General features: G+C 49.7%; 1 protein-coding gene across 1 annotated transcript in view; it reads right to left on the reverse strand.

The window, feature by feature from the left end:
* Window positions 1–231: 231 nt before the first annotated feature.
* LOC142572120 (BMP and activin membrane-bound inhibitor homolog) overlaps window positions 232–21,707 on the reverse strand; it is a 41,619-nt gene continuing 20,143 nt past the window's right edge. The window contains exons 2-3 of the mRNA XM_075681009.1: window positions 8,751–9,065; window positions 232–7,840 (exon numbers count right to left, since the gene is read on the reverse strand). Coding sequence (XP_075537124.1) covers window positions 7,536–7,840; window positions 8,751–9,065 — 620 coding nt within the window. The 3' untranslated portion in view covers window positions 232–7,535. The remainder of the gene's footprint in view (window positions 7,841–8,750; window positions 9,066–21,707) is intronic.

Here is a 21,707-nt window from a genome sequence, read left to right on the forward strand (position 1 = left end):
GGGCAGGGCACCGGATCGAATTCACGCCACACTTGCTGCCTCCGAGCCCACTCAAGAATGCGGAGATAGCCGACTCTGCCTCCGTTAGTCCCCATCCCTTCACTATCGCAGCGCATAAGAGCGCAAATAAGCAGAATAAACGAGCTACTATTACAAGCCATAGGCACGAAGCAACCACGGCGGGTACGCTGTGATGTGTCAGACAAACATGAAAAGAATAAAGAGACGCAATCACGTTTGCTTCAGCGATCAGATTTCTTTTTTATTCTCTTGCATCATACATCATTTTGCCAGCGTGGCTTTCTCTTAAATATAATAATAATGTATAATAATTCATATATACAACAGTGTGTGTTAAAAAAGGGAAGCCTTCGCGCTGGCACAAAACAGAAATGGCACTCCGCACCGGCACCACGCATAAGGGAATGGGCGGAGTCGGTGCGCAGTTCGGCATTGGCACTGACACTGCGCGTTTTATTCATTTGTGTTTTAAAGTTCTCTTTAATCGGTTCCCCCGGCCGAAAGCGAAAGAGCAGTCACGCCTTACAGACGGGGCCTTCGCTCCGCGAAGTCAAGCATAGAAAACTGTACAGCACAATAAGAAAAATATGTACAAAAATGTCGACTCTATGGCACAAGACACGCGGTGGCGCCCGGCGTGGGCTGTCTTTTTTTTTTTTGGGTGTTTATTATTTTTTTTTTCTGTCTGCGGGCAAGAAGCCTGCGGGCGCCGGGCATGGCACGTATACAGGATGCATAATGTAACGGTGGCTGTGGCAGGTACGTGGACAGCTTTGGCGTTATCTTTATATTTTCTCGGGCGTCCATGCGCACGACAACCCTTTCTCCACACTGCCTTTGGAGGCTCTCGGCTTTCACATGCGCAGAGAAATAAAGTAGCAAAACTTCCGATTGGCCCCGTGTTTCGAGAATTGGCACACTCTTCGGCCTAAAGCAAAGATTTACTTAAGGTCGCGCCACCTGTGGATGGGCACCTGAACTAATGCATTGCGCCAATGGTTAACGACCCTACTTATCTAAAGGTCACCAGACATACATGTGGTGCTACTGTTTTCACGAAGTACAGAATGACAGTGTTTTTGATTTCTCCATCGTGCGAAGCAAAATTGATTTTTTCTTGTTCGGTTTCGAAGCTTATTCCTATTTTCACTGTTAAGTTCTCGCGTAAATTGGGGGTGTGGAAGCGTCGCGTTTGCGGCTGGGCGACACACGATTGAAGCGACCCTGTTTGCACGCGGGCACGCAAATAGGAGTGCAGGGTCCCTATTAGAACGGCAAGGTTGGAGCAACCTGGGCTATTTGGCGATTCGTGACGCTAACAAAGACAAGAACAAGGACGAAGCGCTCGTCTTCGCCCCTCTTCTCGTCTTTGTCTGGCTTCCGCATTGTGAAGCTGGCATTTTTGTTAAATGAAGCGGATCGTTCATCTCCGCGTGTAAGAGTGGTGCTGAGGCTTTCTCACTGTCTGAAATCCAACCATCGAAAAACTTTCTTAGACACGCTGACATGGGCACGCAGGAAGACTCCTACACGGCTAATTCCTAATTCCATTATATGTCGGCGCAGGCACATGACTCGAGGGCGGGACAAAACGCAGCGCCATTTGGGAGGGCAGGATCGCTACCGCGAAAGAGGGGCTTTTTACGCCTCTTATGCGAACGCCAGGTTACTTTGGCTTAGACTTTTTTAACACCTGTGGAGGAGGACCGCTGCCGCAGCCGACACACTTAGACCCCTTGTGGCTGCCCGCTGAAAATATCACGCTAAGCATGCATTGCTTTCGAGCAAACACTCAACATTTGAGAAGGCGCAAATTGGTCGAATTCAGGGCCAATTGCACAGATCACCCCAACACCACGCTCTACACACGGAAAAGTTGTCCGCAGTACGCTACTTCCCCGCTCCGCCCGCGCATTAACGAACGGCAAACTATTATGCACGTGCAGCGAGCCCATCGGACCTACAGAAACAACCTTGGACAAAACGCCGATCATCACACGCCGTGCAAGTAAACACGCATATTCGGCCGCAGCTCCGGCGTCATGAAGCCGCAAATAACTTGACACTGTGCGCCGGCATGCGCGGAGACACACAGACGCGTGATGTCGACATGCAAACTACGCCCCAACGTTCTTGTCATCCGGAAGCGCTTTGCGTTCCATTAGCGCGCATTTGCTTTCTGGGCGTGACGCCTCGGGTACAGACCCAGCCATTGCGCCATCTCTAGGTTTATGTTTAGCTCGGCCGCGCGGATCAAGGAACAGTTTCAGCGTCGTTGCGCGCCACGCGTGAAACGAACAGCTGCGCCGTCACCGTCCCCGGTGGCAGCGACATGCGGCTTTTTTTCTCGGCCCGGGTAACGAGGACCTGCGCATGGCTATCGTTTGCATTGGCCCAGCCTGTTTTGGCTATCCGTCTAATCGCACTCGTGCGAATGTTAACGCGACGCCACCATCGCGCTTACCAAGGCATGCTGCAACCTTTCGTTCCGTGGGCGATTACCCTATGACGCCAAAGCAAGATTCGAGAAGCCTCTGAATTAGGAAGAAAAAAAAAAAACATGGCAGCACCGGTTGTAGCGACGACAAATATTACAAGCGTTTAGCACAGAGTAAATGTGGCAAACTTTGTCCGATATATTTATAAGTAGACAGTACGTTACTGTCTCCGCCTCCGAAGAACTTACGGGAGCATGCGCTGCAACCAAAGTGAACGTAGTGAAGGGCTCAACCAGAAATCTTGCGACTTTCAGACTGGAAAATATGTTCTCCAAGCCGTCTCAATTTCAATGACACTTTTAAGAATCGTGATAGTATTGGGCTTTCGACTAGTATACTACGGACTATCCCAAAACATGGCGATTGTATAAACATTAGTTGAAGAGTGCAATCAGTTCGCATTTTCGCACACAGTGTCAAAGTCTAACTGTGAGCTTGTAGTACCGTTCCTCGCTGGCTGTTTCCGTTCATGCGAAGTGCGTTAAAGTTTGGAGCAGCGGCTAGGTGCGTTTTTTTCAGTGAAGTAATACGCGACTCGCATTCTGAAGCACACTGTGCGTCATGGGAGGAAGTCGCGCTGGCGTAGATGGGGCTGGAGGCTGTCTTCGTTGGGACAATCTTGAAGTGCGCTTGAATTACGTCACGCCTATGCGAATTGAGAAACGAAAATTCGCCCAATTAAAAACGTTTCGCATCGACAGGGTAGCCTCGGTCAAAAGTACTCAACTTGCTGCTCGACGGGACCAGTAGTCTGGCCGTGCGGTGAGGCTCGTACGACGCTTCCAGTGCTCTATAGACACGATGAGCGATAATGCGGGCAGCATCCCTCATTCGCTAAACCGTCGAGGCGCAAAGCGTGTCGCGAGACCCTTAACGCACGATCCAGCGGCTCATCCGATCACGTGCAAACTGCACATCCACACCAGCGTGGCCTACCGCTGCTTTGCTATAGCTGCCGCCAAGAACGCCGTGTCGGAGTGGGTCGTCGTGCGAGGACTTGCCCCAATTCTGGATGTCAACGTGACCACGGGCTGCAGAGCATTCCGCTCCTACGTTCCCGACTACAGCTACTCAGCCATTGCTCTTTACTGTAAGGCAGGAAGCAATCAGGTAAGAGACGGTTGAGCTTGAAGCGCGCGCGCACCCGTGCGTTACATGTCGTATATATTATACTTGCGTGGAGGGCATCTGAAACTTTACATACTTCTACATGCTACGTGCTCGGCGTCCATGCGACAAAGAGAGGCTGGTGTGTGTAAAAAATGAGTGTGCTTGCATAAACCGTGCGCAGCCGCCCCCACAGAAGCGACGCTATGTTAAGGCTATAGGCAAATGTGCAATGTGCGGCGCTGCCGTGATTGTCGCACTACTTAGCGCTATTAAGCGATCTTTGCATTGTGCGTGTAAGTTACGTACGGGAAGCTTTCACGAGGCAGCCTATTGGCATCTTTCGTGGTCGATGGGATGGCGCGGCGCAGTTGACGTAATATGGGTATAACATAGCCTGGCGATTTGGCACCACCGAGAGAGGCACAAACGCAAATAGGATCCGTACCTCTCAGTTCATTTTTGCTCTGTTTGACGTTGGATCGTTTTTATGAGAATATAGGTCCGGTCGCTCAAGGTTCGAATTTTTAACGACATCAAAAAAGAACACTGGAATGTTTGTTATGTCATTGTTTACATGAACCCGACGCGAAATGATCCGAGTTAGAGGTTGCGATGAGACTGCCCGATCCGACAACGCTTACATGGACTCTTTGTGTCGACCCGAGTAAACAAAGCGCGCAAACTGCGCCTCTTATTTGTTGCTGGCCTGGCTACGAACCGGTTCGTCAGCATTCACACGCGCGGTGCCGGCAGGTCGGGTTGAGGCGATGCGCACGGCGGAGATGGTCTGGCTAAGTCCAACTCGACGCTCGCTCAGTTCGACACGTCGACTCGACCAACGCCTCCTATAGATGACAGGCCTGCGCACTCTGCTTTATGACGTCATGCTAGATGGACCGAAATTTCCATTTCCAAGCCCGGCGTGACGAAAGTCGTAACGGTAAAATCACCGCGGCTCACTTGGGAGCATCCCCATTAGATTATATGGCAGTCGGGCAAGGTAGCATGACGTCATGGATGTCTTGCGCTATCTAGGAAGCGTTTACCCGGTCTGCTCTTGTCGGGTTCATGTAGACGCCTTGTGCAGTTAGCAGCCGTTTCGATCCGGCTGATGCGGTCGGTCGAGGTTATCCGGACCGCACAGTGAGAATAAACGTAGGTCCACACCACAGCGTTGCTGTCGCGAAGCGCACTTCTATCTGTCGGCCATCCGTATTCTTTTTCTTTGCGCATAGAAATCGCGCGATAAGGTAGATCTAATCTCAGTTCAACATGCAGATTTCCGGCGCCTACCTGCCCTTATCTTTTTTTCTGCACTTCGATAACGTGCACCTTGCGTGCGCGCTCCAGTCTGAGCTACCCTGCAATAACAAAGGCAAATGCCTGATTAACGTGGCTGCGGTTCAATTATTTCGCAACCCAGGTAACGGATACCATCGTGCGCAATGCAAATTGATGCAACCCTTTAGTTCGACTTCTCTCGGAATCCACGTGATCTGAAGGCACCTGTTGACTAGCTTTCTTGTGGCTGATGCGCAGCCTAAAGATTTTTAAGTTCTTTTGCACACTGAGCGACAGGGCGACTAAAAGGCGCCTCAGGCTAGAAACCATTTCGGCTTGCGTTTGGTAAATCGCTTATATTTAAAACAAAAACGCTTACAGTGCTAGCATGCCGTTTCCTACAGCAGTCGTTAAAGGGTTCTGTTTGGCACTTCTTGAACAAGACGGGCCCCTTTGATACTACGGCTACTTGTCAGCTGAGACTACTCCTTCTAAAGTGCATGAAAGCGGACGTACATACTTCAAGGGCAATTGGAACCGCGGTTCCGAAGTCCGGAAAGGACAAGGCTTCAAGTGTGGTGGTGATGGTAATATTTCCCTTTGCTCACGTAATATACAGGTAACTTCAGATGCAGCTATAGCACTCTGGTAAACAGACAGCTAGGATGCTAAATGGTTGTATAGGCAAAGTGGCACGAAGGCAATGCTGACACAGAGACTGTGTACGGACCTCCAACAAACTGGCGGCACGGCTTACTGTTCATGAAAAAACTACTCTGGCACGCTTCTATTCAGTGTGTACTAAGCAAGCGTATCGGCAATGCAGCACATATAAGTGATTTAGGTACTCAGTGGAAGCACGGCAGGCATCATTTGCCAGCAAAAATATGGCGTCATCATTTAAATGGGAAGCCATGAAAGCGTAAGTGTGAGCAAGCAACGGGAGAAGTAAGATTTCTAGTATGACCTCGCGTAAACTACGAAACCGAGCACAGTTGGCGTCTCTTGGTTCTACAGGCTACCAAAGGCGAGCGACTGTTTGTTGCAGTCGGGTAATTCAAATGCAAGACGCGAACGAGGTATAAAATTCTACGACGCCGCACTCTCACGAACTAAACTGGGACCGTGCTCAGAGCTACTAAATGCATCGCCTCTTCATGGCCGAAAGGTCCGACATGGAAGTTTGCAGTAGCTGAATATCTTCAGCCGAAGTATTACAAAATTAGCGCTGGAAGCATAACGTCGCTTGTGTCAAGGATTCGCTAAAAGATTCTGTAGAGTGTTTGGCTGAACGTCACAGATAGCCTGCAACACCTCGAAAATGCATTATGGCGGGACCAACTCCCGGCGAAAAAGGAAAAAAATCAAAACGACGTAAACACTGAAAACAACATACGAAGCAAATAACTCGCTCACGCAATGACTAGGTTCCCGCCTGTTAATCACGCAGCGTCTCTGAACTGTCGTCGAGCCCTTGAAGAATATCTATACTGAGGCCATGTTCACGTTACTCCGCAGGTTAGCATGCATGACTAATTTTCGCAGGAAGCAGCACGAAACAAGCAATGCCAGTTCGTCATTGCGTCGAGGAAGCGCAGTTTCGCATAATGGTGAAATCCATTCAATTCATAGCAACTTTTCTTCCCAACGCTGGAATTCCACAGTGGCCTTTTAAACCTACTGTGAAAATTCGGGATTTCTATAATTTTTTGGCGAAACTGCCTCTACCTGAGCAACAACTTGGCGAACAGTTCCTAAGCATTTTTGCGACGGTCGTACATACCGTAAAAATGTGAATTAAAAGTATGAACACTCGCTTGCTTAAAGGGACACTAAAGGGAAAAATGATTTCTTCTGCATCAGTAAATTACCGTTCTACAACACCAAAAACACCACTCTTAGAACGATAAGACGTTTGGTAAGCCAGAAAAAGCGCAAGAACTAAATACGGGTGGCGACGCGTACTTAAGTTCCCGCACCTGGGGGCTGTGACGTCTTGGATTTTGATGGCATCTTCTAGGGCCTACTAATTATATATAGCGTTACAGATGGACTACATTGTGTTCTAAAGGAACCAAATATTAAACATGGCAAATTTCGGGAACCTTTATTCAGCCAACGCGGCCCAAATGCGAAAACATACTTTGGAATCCCTGACGTCACGCTGACGTACCGGCGCTGGCGTTTCGGAGCGAAATTCAAATACTGATACTTGGACCTTCATTTTCACATCTAATAATCAAACTATTCTTTTGAAATAAGTACTTGCAGGGTTCTCAAGCAATGCTTCATTAGTCTAAACTGATTTATTGTTTCGCTTTAGTGTCCCTTTAACAAGGCGGCGCCGGCGACAGTTCAGTGCGTGGCTCCAGCACGGGCTAACAAGCAACTGTTCTTACTTATTTTTTTTTTTTGCAAGCACTCTTTGGCACCACGAGGCGGAAACGTCTTTCAAGCGTATTCAAGGCACAACGTAGGAATAAATAAAAGAGAGAAAAAAAAAGATCGCGCTAGAAAAACAAGTTAAACAACACGAGTGAAGAAGGTGGTGTGGTAGCGATGCTGGAAGCCCTCCTGTTGACCGCGCGCACATTCTTGCACAGCGCGGCTGCCCGGGATTGCACGCTAGACGAGCACGACCGCACCCTTGTCCGTGTCGTTTGCGGCCCCGTCGCCGCTGAGGCAGCAACAGCGGCGCACACAGGCGCGAAGCAGGCCTCGGTGCCGGCCCTTGTGCAGCGCCTCGTGGAAGTTGGCGGAGGCCGTGGACGGAAGCTCGCTGTCCTTGCGCAGCAGACGGGCGGCCAGCAGCACGAGCAGTACGAGCACCGAGCCGCCGGCGATGGGCACCGCAATCACCGCCGCCCGGAACCACACCAGGCGCGTCAGGGACGATGCGTGCTGCTCGCCGCCTCCCCTGGTCCGCGATTCTGCGTGAACAGAGGGGGCATTACTTTAGGAACAACACACTCTTACATGAGCTGTCCTTAGCCAACACGCCACGCACGCGTTAAATGAGTGTCGACAGATGAAGTGCAATCTCTGGTGCTTTTGGCGATAGGCCGAATCCGATCAGGACAGCTGGGTAGATGGACGGCGACATAGGTGACATGGTGATGTTGGAGCTATTGTTAGTTTTCAAGCCCAGATGCAATTAGTGAACTTGTGCCAGGCGGGAAGGCCTTTGGAGGGACTTGATAAGCAGCCATCGGGAAATACAAAACTGTCAGAGCGCAGTTACTAGTGGCGAGATGGCATGGATCTAACACTGTCGCGAAGAGAGCGGAAAAAGGCGCATCACTATGTTGGAACTATGCCAAGGCCGGTAAGGAAAACAATGAATCTGGCAGTGGGTATGCTACGCTAGATGCTAGTAAGAGACAGCTCACAGACGCAGCAAATCTGTATGGATGGAACTTGAGAAGGACAGTGTGCTACTACTGCTTTTCCGCGTAAGGATGCTCGCAAAGTGAGAGAACGACTATTCACGTGCCACCCAGACACTGTTCCTGTGCCGACGTTAATTGTAAAATGTAGGTGTTGCTGTCATCACTTTTTTATTCACCGTCAACAATACGGCTATTAGAGCCCTACTAGTCGGCGGTCAGGCAATCCTGAGAAGAGCTTGCTAAGGATACAGTGGTGGGCCAGTCAGTTGTACTTTAGTGTTGTAAAAACCTCGTGGATACATAGCCAAACATCTAAGAAGACAAAGCACGTGTTTGTCTCCTTCCGTGTTCGTCCATGTGTCGAAAAGTGCGCTGACTATACCACAATAATCCTGTCAGGGCTTTGCAGGCGAATGCAAAAGCACGTTCTCCAACCTATAGCACCACTCACCGGAAGCACCAGGCTGTTGGAAGTCCCTCTGGAAGTTGCACATGTCATCGCTGCAGCACTGCCGACTTTCGGAAGACTGAGGAGCCTCCAAAATCGGCGAAGCTGCACCGTCAGGCTCTTTGCAACCGTAGTTGGCCTCGTCTGCCACGTCGGCCAGAAGGTCGACGCAGCCGTGGCGTGGTGCCGTCGTCGCGGCGGCGTTCAGGACCAGCGACGTCATCTGGACGCTCTCGGAGAAGCAGAGTCCCAACTCAGACTTGCACATGTAGCCCGTGGACACGCACGGTGCCAGGTTGCAGTGACAGCGGATGTCAGCTGCAAAGAATCGGGCGTACATCGGTGTCAGTGGGCCCCGCTGCAGCTACAGTATATATACTACAAGCACTGGATACGTTTGCATGAACCCGATAAAGTCAAGTCGAGTAGGCTTGTCGGCCCGAAAACCGGTCATCGGTTTCAAATAAACGTTAGCGGTTCGGGCCGAACGAGCGTGGAGGCGAATTCTTTCAACCCGCCTGCAAGGTGCAGGTCGGCGAGATGCATTATAAATATGGTCAGGTTGAGTCAACTAGACTAGCTCGGATCGAGTTCATGTAAACGAATAATGTTTGTTTGTTTCATAGCCAACTGTAAAACTCGCGTATCAATGCGACAACCACGGCAGAGTCACCAAAGTCTCAAGGCTGACGTAAAGCTCCTGCCCCTTACTCTGAACGTACTATGGGAAATCTACAAAGCGCGCTATCTGCTGCAAAGCTTTTCTGCGCTGACCGGGCACGCTACCAGAAATTTAGACTTGCAGCCATCAATAGCAATACGTGATAAATAGCACACAGTGCTGTTTTATTGAATGTGCATGCAAATTGCGCGAGAATTCAGCCTCGCTCGCAACCCGCGCCCGGCCAATTTCGAACGAATCTGTACAATCGAGCTGCCATTTTCGTGCCCATTATAATTTTATTGCCCTTTTTTTCCTTCCTCAATGTTAGAACTTAGATTCAGGCTGAGCTTTTAGCGTTCCTTTTACAATAAACGTCTCTTTCTCACCCTGAAGGGATTAAGAAAATATGTAGATGCCGCTTTCACCCACACTTCCCGGCATCTTCAATGAAGCTTAAGCAGGGCATATATAGTACGGACTAAACTGGCATACACACGTGAGCACATGAGGTGAACAACTAGTGTTTTTGTGGAAATAGAAACGAAGTTCAGACAGCATTGATTTTACGAGTAAATGAGCGAAGAGAGATAGCGATAGCTGGTGTTGTGTCGTTGAGTGGAATAAGGGCGCAAGAAAACTATGTGGACTAGATAGCGTGCTGATCGAAAGAGGAGGCAGATGGGTCGGACTGAGACAGCACACCGCAGCCAGCTGGTGCACCTCGGTTCCGGTGCGAATCACAGTGGAATAATAATAAGGGTTATGGGTGGGAGAGCCGACTAAATTTCGAAACATTGTTATTGACGGCCACCGTAATTATGCTTGTCGCGATTAGTTTTCTATGTTCCACGTGGTACATGTTGCATTGTATACATACATATACGAAAATGAGCGCGACATCTTGGCTTCGCAATTGGCCTGCTGCTTTGGCGCCTGTATAATATATATATATATATATATATATATTTCTTACAACAATTATTCCAACATATTCAATGGACGACACTTTTGATGCAATCTTGTACAGAAAATGCATACCTCAGGTCTTCCCAAGTTTGAAATCTAATTCGATGTTTGTTCATTTCATCCTTATTAAAATCCGAATTATGCTAATATTTTCAAGAAAGCGACATGTGACGACTATGTTTCTTCAGTTCTCGTTTACACAACTTCGCACAGGAGGTGCACTCTATAAGGCACGCTTGAAACCGCGAAGACGCTTAGTCAAAGCAAAATGAAATTTCACGGCAATGATCCCTCCCCCATCCTCCCTCTCTCGAGTGTGACATTGTGTTCCCGATTACTTTTTTTGCCCGAATATGAAAGGGGTAGGGGGGGGAGGTGTCTCCGTTCAAGAGCGAGCGAAAGAGGGGATGAACGACGTAAGATTATCCTTAGCATTAACGCTCAGCAAGCGAGGACAAACCCAGGGCAATGCGAAGCCAACTGCCTCTCCGTATTCTCTACCAAGAGCAGCGGCACCGTAGGGGTCCTAGACGAAGGCGGGGGGTCCTGCCTCGTTTTCTGTCGCCGATATCGTCGCGCATCTCTCCCTTGCCCTTCGGAACGCTTTCCTTCGTTCTGCCCTGCTGCTGCTGCTGTTTCTGCTGCAGCTTCCGAACCGGAGGAGAGACACCCTTGCGGCGGCTCCGTGGCGCGGGGACCAGAGTTCTGCCAGCCTCCCAGCGAGGGAGAGGCCGCTTTCTGCCACCCAGACCGTGCCTCGAGGTTTTGGACATGTGTGTGCCCCGGGTCGGAATAATGACGTCGGCCATCAGACGCGCCGCCGCCACCGACGCTGCCGCCCTCGACGACGACGACGCTGGCCCGCGGCCGCGTGCGCATGGATGCGTGAAGGCCCGACTCGGCGGCGTCACCGCGCGCCCCGTTCCGTCCCTCCGCTCTCTCAACGTGGCCCATGGCGCGCGCGAGCCGGCGCTCTCCTTGCGACACCCTTCCTTTCGCCCTCATTGCTCCTTTTTCCCTTCTTGGGGGGGTTTGCTGCGCGCACTTGGCGAACTGCCGACGGCGCCGATGCCACTCCTCTCCCTCTACTTCGCTTCCTTCTTGGCAAGTCGTGGCGCCTCGATCGTAGCCCCCCCCCCCCCCTTTCTCCGTCCTTGTTTATTTTCTGCGTATCGCCGTCTTATATTTTGGACGCAGTCTCTCTCCTTTTGCCGTATCTTTATTTTTGTTCTTTCGTCACATTTTTCTCCTCTTAATGAGAGGAGACCGGGCGCTGGCGAGTATCGGTGGTCTCGAGCCAAAACAAACTCGCGAGGGTACTCCCATCCCCCCTTCCCCACGTACATCTAGGCAGTGCTTGGAAAGGGGGGGGGGAGGGGGGGCTGGCTCTGACCTCTGCCTGATGAGCGATGGAAAGCGTGTGCAAGCTCGCGATTTGAGAAGAAGAAAAAAAAGGATCAGCAGCGGCAGATTCGATCTGGTCGCGGGTATTTAGCCCCGTTTCCGAGTAATTGCGATAACGACCGACGGAGCTTAATTCACTAAGCCTCGCGGGGGCGGGGCGCATTCGCCCTGATTAAAGCTCGCTGTGGCGGCACGGTCGCGCATTACGGATATTGTTGCCGACCGCTATCTTTCTCTCTCACCCCTCTTGTTCCCACTTTCCAATGTTTCAAATATGTATTTCGCTTTGTTTCTCCTGGCCCATTTGATTCTCACAAGTTGCGAAGCTAGAGAAAGACGACAGGTCCACGCTGAACTTCATTAGTAAACGTGGGGAGGCACCAATGCAACAAGCGACAACGCTTTTCTTGAAAAAGGACCTTTAAGTTGCTCTGTAACAACACTATTGGGCACGATGACCGCGAGTAGTGTTTTACAGACATCAAGAGAGAGAAAGCGAGAGAACAATCCCGCAGGTTTGTACGCCTGGTTCTTGTCGATGAGCTTCCAGTTCTTACTCCTCGACTGGAGCTTCTACCTATCGTATCTTTTTCGCCCTAGTGCAAAACGCGCGCTTGTTTAAACCTGCAAACATCTATGTTTGTTACGCGAGTTGACATTCAAAACCTGTCCCTGCTCACATTTAACCGGTAGAAAATAATGAACTCATCCGGCACACTGTAAGCGTATTCGCCTGACGATGGTCGTAATTAACAATGAAAGTGTGACATACCTGTAGGTGTCACGCAGGACTACGTGTTCCTCCGCATTTTTTGTGCCCCTTATAAAAGCAATAATTATAATACACGAAATAAATATGCTGATGCTCTTTGACTACAGGAAAGCACGTGACATTTTTATGCGTGAGTATAGTTCAAAGACCGCGGCTAAGCCAACCAATATGAGCAATTTGCTGCTGGGTTAAGCTTGTCATCAATTGTCTTATCATTTCACTCGTTTTTAGGGCATCGAAACAACCACGAACGGATTTCGACTCTGAATTTCTTTACGATAGTCTCCGCACTAATTACAAATGAGATTTACCGCAAAGATGCGATCAATGACAGCTACATGGCGCCTAATGAAGTCAGACTCAAAACGCTATAAAAGTGATCCAAACGTAGCCTTAGTAAGATCTGACAACGTGGCCCAACGTGAATGCCGGCTTGCGACCGCAATAACATTGGACTCCCAAAACCCAGTCCTTAGTCTGCTGCTACAAACATGTACTGAGCAGTTGTTAAGATGCAGAACAAGCGTCTTCGATCCTGTGCATGGATGATTTTGCTCGAGCCTTTCCCTGAAGATCGTCTCTGTGCGGCCGCACCCTTACTCACCGCACCTTGTGCAACCAAGGCACACGATGTCCCGGTAAGTACAAATTTCGGTAACGCTGGTTTGCGTCTGTAGGTTAAGTAAATGTCTGGTTGCTCGCTCTTGACGGCAAATTCCTGTACATCGGTAGGTTGTTCAATCGAGTTGCTTGATTTTTGAAATGTCAGCAACTTCTGTCATGGGCTTTTACAGAACACGTGAAAAATTCTTATGGCTGCTTTAGCTTCAGAGACAGAGCTTCCACGCATTATTTATTGCCTCTTTTTACAGCAGAGCTGTATACCTCTACCGTATAAGGAAATTTTCGTGTCGCTGACGCGGTAAGCAAAAACTCCCCATACCTGGGCCGATCCCGAACATAGTGCAATGCCGGGCCGACCCGCGGCGGAGGTACAGTTCGCCATTAAGGGGCCCACATACACAGCTTCGCTGGTCATACTTCTTCACAGAGTGGAAGGGCACTAAGATTCTTTTTTTCCTACAAGTTGAACGCACTATGAACTACTGCTCATACACTTTCTCGCTTCGCGCACTCGCGAAGTTTCTTCCACTGAGTTCATCTCCGGATGAGGCAGGCCTCAAGCTTTCTCACCCCATACAGGACGACATGCCCCGAACTCATCGCGGCGTGTCTCTCCACGTACGATGCGTATCTAGGTTCTCCGACCCCCGCCAAATGCCTGCCAACATAGAAAGCACCCCGCAGAATTCTGTCACTGACTGGCTGCGCGGCGACCCAGGGCTTGGAAGGATCGGAGAAGCAGCCCTGTTTATAAAGAAAGGCATAGCGGAGGCAGCGGCGGTGTGTTGTGCGCGCGAGCCCTCAGGTGCGCGGCCCCCGCGAGTGCCTCGAACCTCCTCCCCCACGCGACCCTCTGTCCCGCGCTTTTCATATTCGCCGCGTCGCTGACGCCAAGCGAGGCGGCCGCGGCGTTGTTGCAAGCCGCCGAAGCGGTGCGCCCCTTCTGTCGCAGTTCTATTCGTGGCCGCACCGCAGCGGGAAACGCCGGCGCACCTTGGCGAATACGAACGCAGGGGGCGCGGCGAGTCCCTGCCCGCTTACTTCCCGCGCCGTCAAAGTTCTCTGCCCCGGGATGGCAGAATGCGGCGATGTTATCGGGAACGCGCGCGTCGGTGCTGGCAGGAAGAAAAACAAAAAAGGAAAAAGAGTGCCGGCTTGAGGAAGCCCGGATGAATACACTGTAGAGAGAAAGACGAAGGCGTGGCGGGACTGCTGCGTCCGTCCAGCCACCGTCAGATAAGAGCGATGCCAATCTGCGCAGGATTTCCGTGGGCCGCGCTCAGAGTCCCATCTCGAGTTCCCGTCAAAGGCTATATGCGCGCGTCCGAGCAAGAGGGGAATAGAGAGTGGCCAGAGCGACGATATCGTCTTCTCAGTCCGTTTGCGGACGGATTGGAGAAAAAGGAAAGAAGGAGACGAGGAACGGCCGCCAACGAACGACCGCGAGGCAAGGCCGCGCAGAGTTGAGAAAATCGTCGCCCCGCGGGAGGGGCACAAACGAAAGGCACAAACTCAAGTTTACGAATCTGAAGGAGCTTTCCTGCTGTCCAAATGACGTGTTTTCGTCATTACTCATCCCTCCCGCATTATAAGGAGCGACATTGCGAGCGCCATTCGTTATTAAACGCGTCTCCGCGAAGACTCGTAGAGTGTTCTTTTTTTTTTCTTTTCGGAGCCCGTCTATGAGACGTTACCAAAAAAAGAAAAATTAAGGAAGCGGGCTCGAGCCCAACGACAAAGAGTAGTGGATGGCCCCTCCGTCCATTCGCGGCGGCCACTCGGCGGCAAGTCGACGACTTCTCGCCCGCCCTGTTTCTGCCCGATCCATTACACGGCCACTTGATGGATGACTGTCGGCGGATCGCGCGCCAGTGGAAATGGGTCACAGGCGCCGCTACAACCCTTCCACATCGAAATGTGCAATCGGCGATACATCGAAGTGCCCTTAACACACGCGGGGAAGAAGTAGTAATGCCACAAATCCCTCGCTGGCAAGATTTGCACAACAACGACGTTAACGTGGCCTTGGGAAAAGCCAACAAGCACACGAGCTGCTATATTTACTTGCATTCGGAACATCGAATTCGAGGGCTTGTCATAGGAATCCCACACAGCGCTTTACTATTCCGGCGATGACGAGGAGCCTAGTGTAGTGATTTCCTCGAATCTACGCCTGTGACACAGCGCTGTGAAATTTTCGCTAGGTCGGCGACTCCGGTGCTCATAAAAGCTTGGCTTTCACTGCTTCTCTTCCAACTTTTTCTCCCTTTCCCCCAGTTCAGGGAAGCCAACCGGGCTCAGTCCTGGTTAACCCCCCTGTCTTTTTCTGATCAATTCTAACTGAATTACGCGGTGCCTTGTTTTCTTCGCTATTTTGTATTTATTTCATTTTTGTCGTTTTATCACGACATGACGATGACGGTACACTTTTTCCACAACCTGCGGACGCGTTCGATAGAGTACCGAAAGGCAGTTACCACGCAGATACGTAACACGCAGATACGTAACAAACGCCCTTAACTCTCAGAACTAGCGAATCCAGACACGCCTATTGCGGATTGTATGAGCTTAGGAATATCTCGCTGGAAATTGAGATGCACAATGTCACATAATTAGCAAACATACGTGTGCTACGTAGGCGCCAGAGAAGTCACTCGAGCCTGAAACAGCGGCCAGGACGCAGCGCTACGCGCTTGCCAAAACTCTCGATGCCGAACGACTCACTCGGTCAGCGAAAGACGCAGTCTTTAAACTACATGTATCGTTGCTGCGCCGAGATTCGCGGGGAAGTTCTAGTCATCAGGCGTACAATATCTCAATCCCATTGCGAGTCACTGTGACGGTGTTCGATACAACACGCTAAGCCGGACAGCGACAACAATAGCTCGCTATAATTAAGTCCACGGCGCTGCCCAAAATGCAAGTCCGTGTCACGAGATTAGACAGATCTTCACTGATAGCGGCATCCTTGCAGCGGACAATTAAACGTCTTCAGAATTCAACTTCTTGGAGGCTCGACGGTCAACCGCAACGGAGTGCGAGACTATAGGTCAGGTATATATATACGCATCATGACCATACGTGCTATAATAGTGCGACCCACAGTATTGTCGCACGAGAATATAGCTCAATTAATTTTCACAGCTTGTTCAAGGAAACCCACTCCAGGCGATCTCGTAGTTCGCAATGCAGCCTACTGATACAGCAGCGGAGAAAGAAGCTGGGCCAGACGTTGCGCTATATATAGCAGGGCCTGCTCTCCACAAGCGGATGTGATCAAAATAAAGTAAAAGGACAGAGGAGAAAAAAATGTTGACGGAGAAGGGGAAGCAAGAATTTTCTTAAGTAAGCTCGAGGATATTCAAGCACAGACAAATTTATGTACATGCTAATCGCAGTTTTATGGCCCCTTCAATATTTCCCGACACACATCTGGCGTCGTAAAAGAACGTGAGAAGGCCGTTTCAACTTTTCTTCGCTAGATGTCAGTGAAAATGTTCACTTCGTATGCTTGTCTGCTCAGGTTTCTTAAGGCACTTTTAGAAAAATGAGCCTGCTTTATGAAGTAAGGGTCACGGCTACACCACCCTCCCTTTGGCCCAGCCCGGCTGGGCCAAAGGGAGGGTGGTGTAGCCATGGTGAATTCCATGAAGAATTCCGTGGTGAATTCCATGAAGACTGAACCGGCAGTGCCGGTTCAGTCTTCATGGAATTTCGCAGCGACGCTTATTCTCGTTAGTAAGTCGTCGTGTGTGTCCTCTCACTCATTTAATTTACTTCCACCTAACGAAATTCGTTTTGCCCTTTACATGATCACAGCGCAGCCTTTAATGGTATGGTTAAGATTTGCCTGCCTTCGCGAGGTTATTTTAATACTCCATTTCACTGCTTGATCACCGCTACTGATACGAAGCGTGCCGTGGTAGATGCCGATGCAGTGGGACGAAGAGGCCAAATTAACGAGCGACACTTAAATGCTGAAGTTTTGAATGAGGGAGCAGCTCGTGACCGTAACGTTACCCCCTACTGTGGAGAAGAGGTGGTGGAAAGACAGTATAGGAGACGGTGGGGGCGAGAGGGTACAGCCGTATACGAATGCCGGCTTAATCGCCGGAGGTCACGTTTGATGTTCCGCCAAGGGTACCAATCATGCTAATTAAGAGAAACCCGCCGAGCTAATTGGAAAATTGCCGTCCGCTCTTTTAATTCTCCTTGAACCACACACGGCGCGCGTTTCTTTCTTTTTTTCTTCTTTAAATACCGCACGTAGCGCGCGAAACGAGGTATGTGGCTTCAGCCAATTATTGAGGCACGATGTTGCACATATCAATTGATCGTGCTAGGCACGCACGTTGTATAGAACGGTGTGTGGAGCTTTGAATGTCTATTGTAAAGTGTACAAGAGAGAGAGAGAGAGAGAGATGCAAGGTAGTTAACCAGGCTGCACCTGGTTTGCTATACTGCACTGGGGGAGCGAGAAGCGGGTGGAAAGGGACAAAAAAGAAAGGGGGGGAAAGGAAAGGAAGAGCAAGTGACGCGCGTGCGCACACACAACAGCGTTGACCACGTGATCGAAGCAGCAGCAGTGCTCAGACGGGCTAGTGCTTATTGTAGAATACGGCGTTAATAAACGTCCTTACCTAGTCGTGAATATGTAACGCTTTTTTGATCAGGTTCCTGAGGAACGTCCGTCTTTCTATTACTTTAGAGCAGAGGAATGTATGGGCGCCCAATCCAAATTGAATGAATCACTAACGTGATAGACAAAGAAAAAGCACATTCCAAACTGAGACGCAGGCATCGTATCACAAGACAAAATCAAAAGTCGTAATTTAGGACCTCTGGACAATTGCATTTGCGACTCTTCTTTCGTATTTTTTTTTTTTTTAACGACAGCGTCTATTGGCTAAGAGCAGGCTTGAAGCTTAAGGCTTCCTGCATATTTATCCGGTAGCATAAGCCGGATTAGACGAGTACACGGAAGCCGCACGCAGGACTGGGGGTACATATACTCAAAGACAACTATGGCGTGAGCGCATCGACTGCCGCAAAGTGAAAGCCGGATTACGAGATTACCTTGAAAGAAAGCAAAAGGGGACTACTTTTGCGTCGTATATTCTGGCTTGTCTGCACTGAACTTTTGACGAACGTTTCTCTAGTAGCAGAGAGAGAGAGAGGCTGAGGCGTCGGACTGCACTACTATGTTTGCACCGAGATCGCGCGGGCGTGGCGGTGCGATCGCCCGTGCGATCTCGGTAAGCCAAGAGCTGTTGCGATGTGCAGAACCTCGACTTTCAGGAGCGGGCACTCTATAATCAATCAAACTAGGGCCCAGATGCTAAAGGAAGTCTCCCTTCGCTTCGTATACATCTTCAAACCCCATTACCGGACCATTTTAGCACACAAAAAAAGAGGAAAGGAAAAAGAGTTTAATTTCCCCCTTTTTTTCCCTGTAATTCTGTCGTAATCATCGCTAATTCTGCGTGCCTCCATCACGAGTTAAAAACACATATGGCAAATTTAAGATCTGCTTATTTTGTTATCTGCTTTTCTAACCAGTCGCGGTTCGAATCGGAAGCTTAGGTATATGTTAGCGAGATAAATATGTCCAAAGAAAAAAAAAGAAAAGGAACGCATAAATTGCAGTTTCTTGGTTAACGGCCCGAGGCCAATGAAAAGATGACGATGGGCGGGTGGTAAAAGTGTAGGGAGGCAAATGAAAACGAAACCTCCGCAGTCATGATAAAGTCATAAACAAGCAGAGAGCGCGAAACACTAAAGACTTCTCACGGAGAGAGTTTACGGCCCGAAGCTTCAGAGGCGCAAGCAGTCAGTTAGCGCTTCTTTCGCGTTCAACAAGAACAAACGCTCACGTTTCGCATAAAGTTTAAGACAGACGCGCGTGCTACATTTTCTCCGGCCCCGACGCAATGAGACACTTCGTTTTCGCGGACGAATCGAGAGAGAAGCCAGCAGCGAAGCGAAAGGAGGGAGAGAGTAAAGCAAAAGGAAGGGTAAGGAATAAAACACAAACGGGGGACGATGTTATTGCGCCCCGTTCTCGGCGAAATTTAAGCTTCTCGAATTTCCACCTCCTGACTGTGATGAGACAGGCCCATACACGCTCACATAGAGTACGTACACACAGCTGGCTTGGTGCTTCTGCTGGCAGTCTGTATAAAATGTGTCAGAAATGTATTTATTTCCCGACTTCAAGTGCAGTCGGAGACAAATCATCCAGCTGCAAGACAGAAAAAAAAATTAAAAAAAAAGACGGAGAGAGAAAGAGGAAGACATTTTGTCGGTACAAGCATTGAGTGGAGCCGGGAAACTACGACAATGTCGTCTCGTACAGCTGTGTTTGCATTCTTACCAATTTCGCTAAATGTTGGCCGGTGTCGTCTGGCGGAAATCTTGACTACTTGAGCGACTGTTTTCAGAGCAGTCTGTGAGCTCACTGTGCCCCGAAAGCTCTCCGGCTTTCAGTTTGCCGTAAAACCAAAAGTTGGGCCATCCGTTGCCGTAGGCTAAGCTGTCGTGCAGTTAATCACGGTAGAGCCCGAGGGCGCTTCAGACGACGTGTACTGCAGGGCGCGCAGCCGTATTTTCAGAGCCTGATTTTAGTACAGGTGGCCGTGGAAGCTCGAGACAGCCATCTTTGACTTGGCTTTGCTCGACTCTGTCAAAACTTAACCTTGCGCCGTAGATACTTAAAAAAGAGGAACAATTTTGAACGCCTCGGGTGCGAGCATATCTACACACACATACACACACACACCCGCACACACAGATGTCGTTGCATGGCGCCTTTATTGGAATGCGATCGAAATCGAACCCAAAACGCCATAACCGTTGAGGCGAGGCAGCGGGTGTTGTTGATCGCCCCAGCAAGAGAACAAATTTAAGTTTTCTACCTGTGCTACGGCTGACAATCTATTTACAGCAGTAATCTGGATTCCGATTTCTTCGTGCCCACAGAAGAATTGCGCGGGTTCCACCCGCTGTGGCTATCGAAACTCGCGTTGGTGTTTGCGAGGAACGCTCTTGTTTAGCGACCATCTGCGAGGGTAGACCAAACGACGAAGCCCGACTCGTTATCGCTGCGATGAACGTAGACCATGTTTACCCCTTCCCTTTTATCTCCGCACTCAATGCACCACATAGTTTCCTACTAATATTACTAGGGGAAACGCTGGCACTGCGATCGTCCGGCTACCGCTGGAATCATTAGTACACGGATTTGGTTCACCTTCGCGTTTGTGGCTTTTCAGGCTTTGCTTACTACGCTTTATCTGCCTTTATTGGCTTAAATACAGATGCAATTTGCGTGTTTCTTATAACGCAGATGGCATGCAATGGCTATGCACAGGTGCATAGCCATTGCATATTGCTGCGTAACGCAATATATTGTTCGAAACGATCAAATTGCAAGGACACAAAGCCGCTCGAAGCCCAGAAGGACGAGCATTAGTCAACTCCGTCTACTAACCACCGTGCTTGAAGCTCTCATAGACGCTTGCTCCAGCGTTCCTTCAGTAATATTTGTAGGAAATTATATGCGGTGCATGCTTCGGTCCATTTTTGTTCCTGTTGGAGCTCGCATATCTGCAGCGCTCGGTGTATAATGCCCCCGGCTGCTCAGGGCCGCTTCGGTTGGTTGCACCCCATCAGGGACAACCGTACAAAACAGCAGCCAGCACATCCAAAGTGAGAGAAAGGGGGAAAAAGGAAAAAAAAAGCCTGATCATTAAAAGTGGCATTGTGTTGAACGAGCCCACCAGTCAACAACCACTACCACATGGTCATTGAGGATAGCTCTAGCCCGAACCCTTCATGAACCATCATGCAAGCCAGTGCAGCCAGGACGGGGTTGCAGAATAAGCTTCGCTTTAATTAATGGCCTGACGTATTTGCTCCCTGGTTCTCTCCACAGCAAAACATTCAAACACAACAGCCTATAAAGGACTGTACGAGAAGCCAAAGAAAGCTCATGAACACCATGGATATCGCTGAGTGAATAATGATCGATACTTCTTTTTTCTTTAAGGCGCAGTTCCACGTCAACACATTCCCCATCCTTAATTTCTGCAAAACCCATAACGTCCGAAAAGCATGAAAAGGGTTACGAGATGCGTGAAAACATCTTCAGCAAGAAAAGCTTGGCCTGCTCTACTAAGTTGGGTTCAGTTGAGAATCAGAGGCCGAATTCACCAGACTTCAAGCTCGCGGCAACTAATTTCGGTCGGTTGACCACGTTAGCTAATAATATGCTCGTTGTCACGATTGGTTAGCGCTTGTTTTTACTAACCGCTCTGAGGTAAGAACTGCTTTGTGAACTAGCTTCGCCAACGTAATATAAGTTGTCAAGGCGTGTTAGAACTGTGAATTTTCATGCCTATCCCTGGCCTCAGTTTGTTATGGAAGGCGGGATTCCGACGTGCTAGCACATCAGTAACAGATGTTTCTCGATCACGGTGTAACGTTGATACGGTGAAAAGTAGACTCTGAATCACGTCAAACTACGCGGCAG

This window comes from Dermacentor variabilis, chromosome 2 (assembly GCF_050947875.1).
Source record: "Dermacentor variabilis isolate Ectoservices chromosome 2, ASM5094787v1, whole genome shotgun sequence".
Taxonomy (NCBI): Eukaryota; Metazoa; Arthropoda; class Arachnida; order Ixodida; family Ixodidae; genus Dermacentor; species Dermacentor variabilis.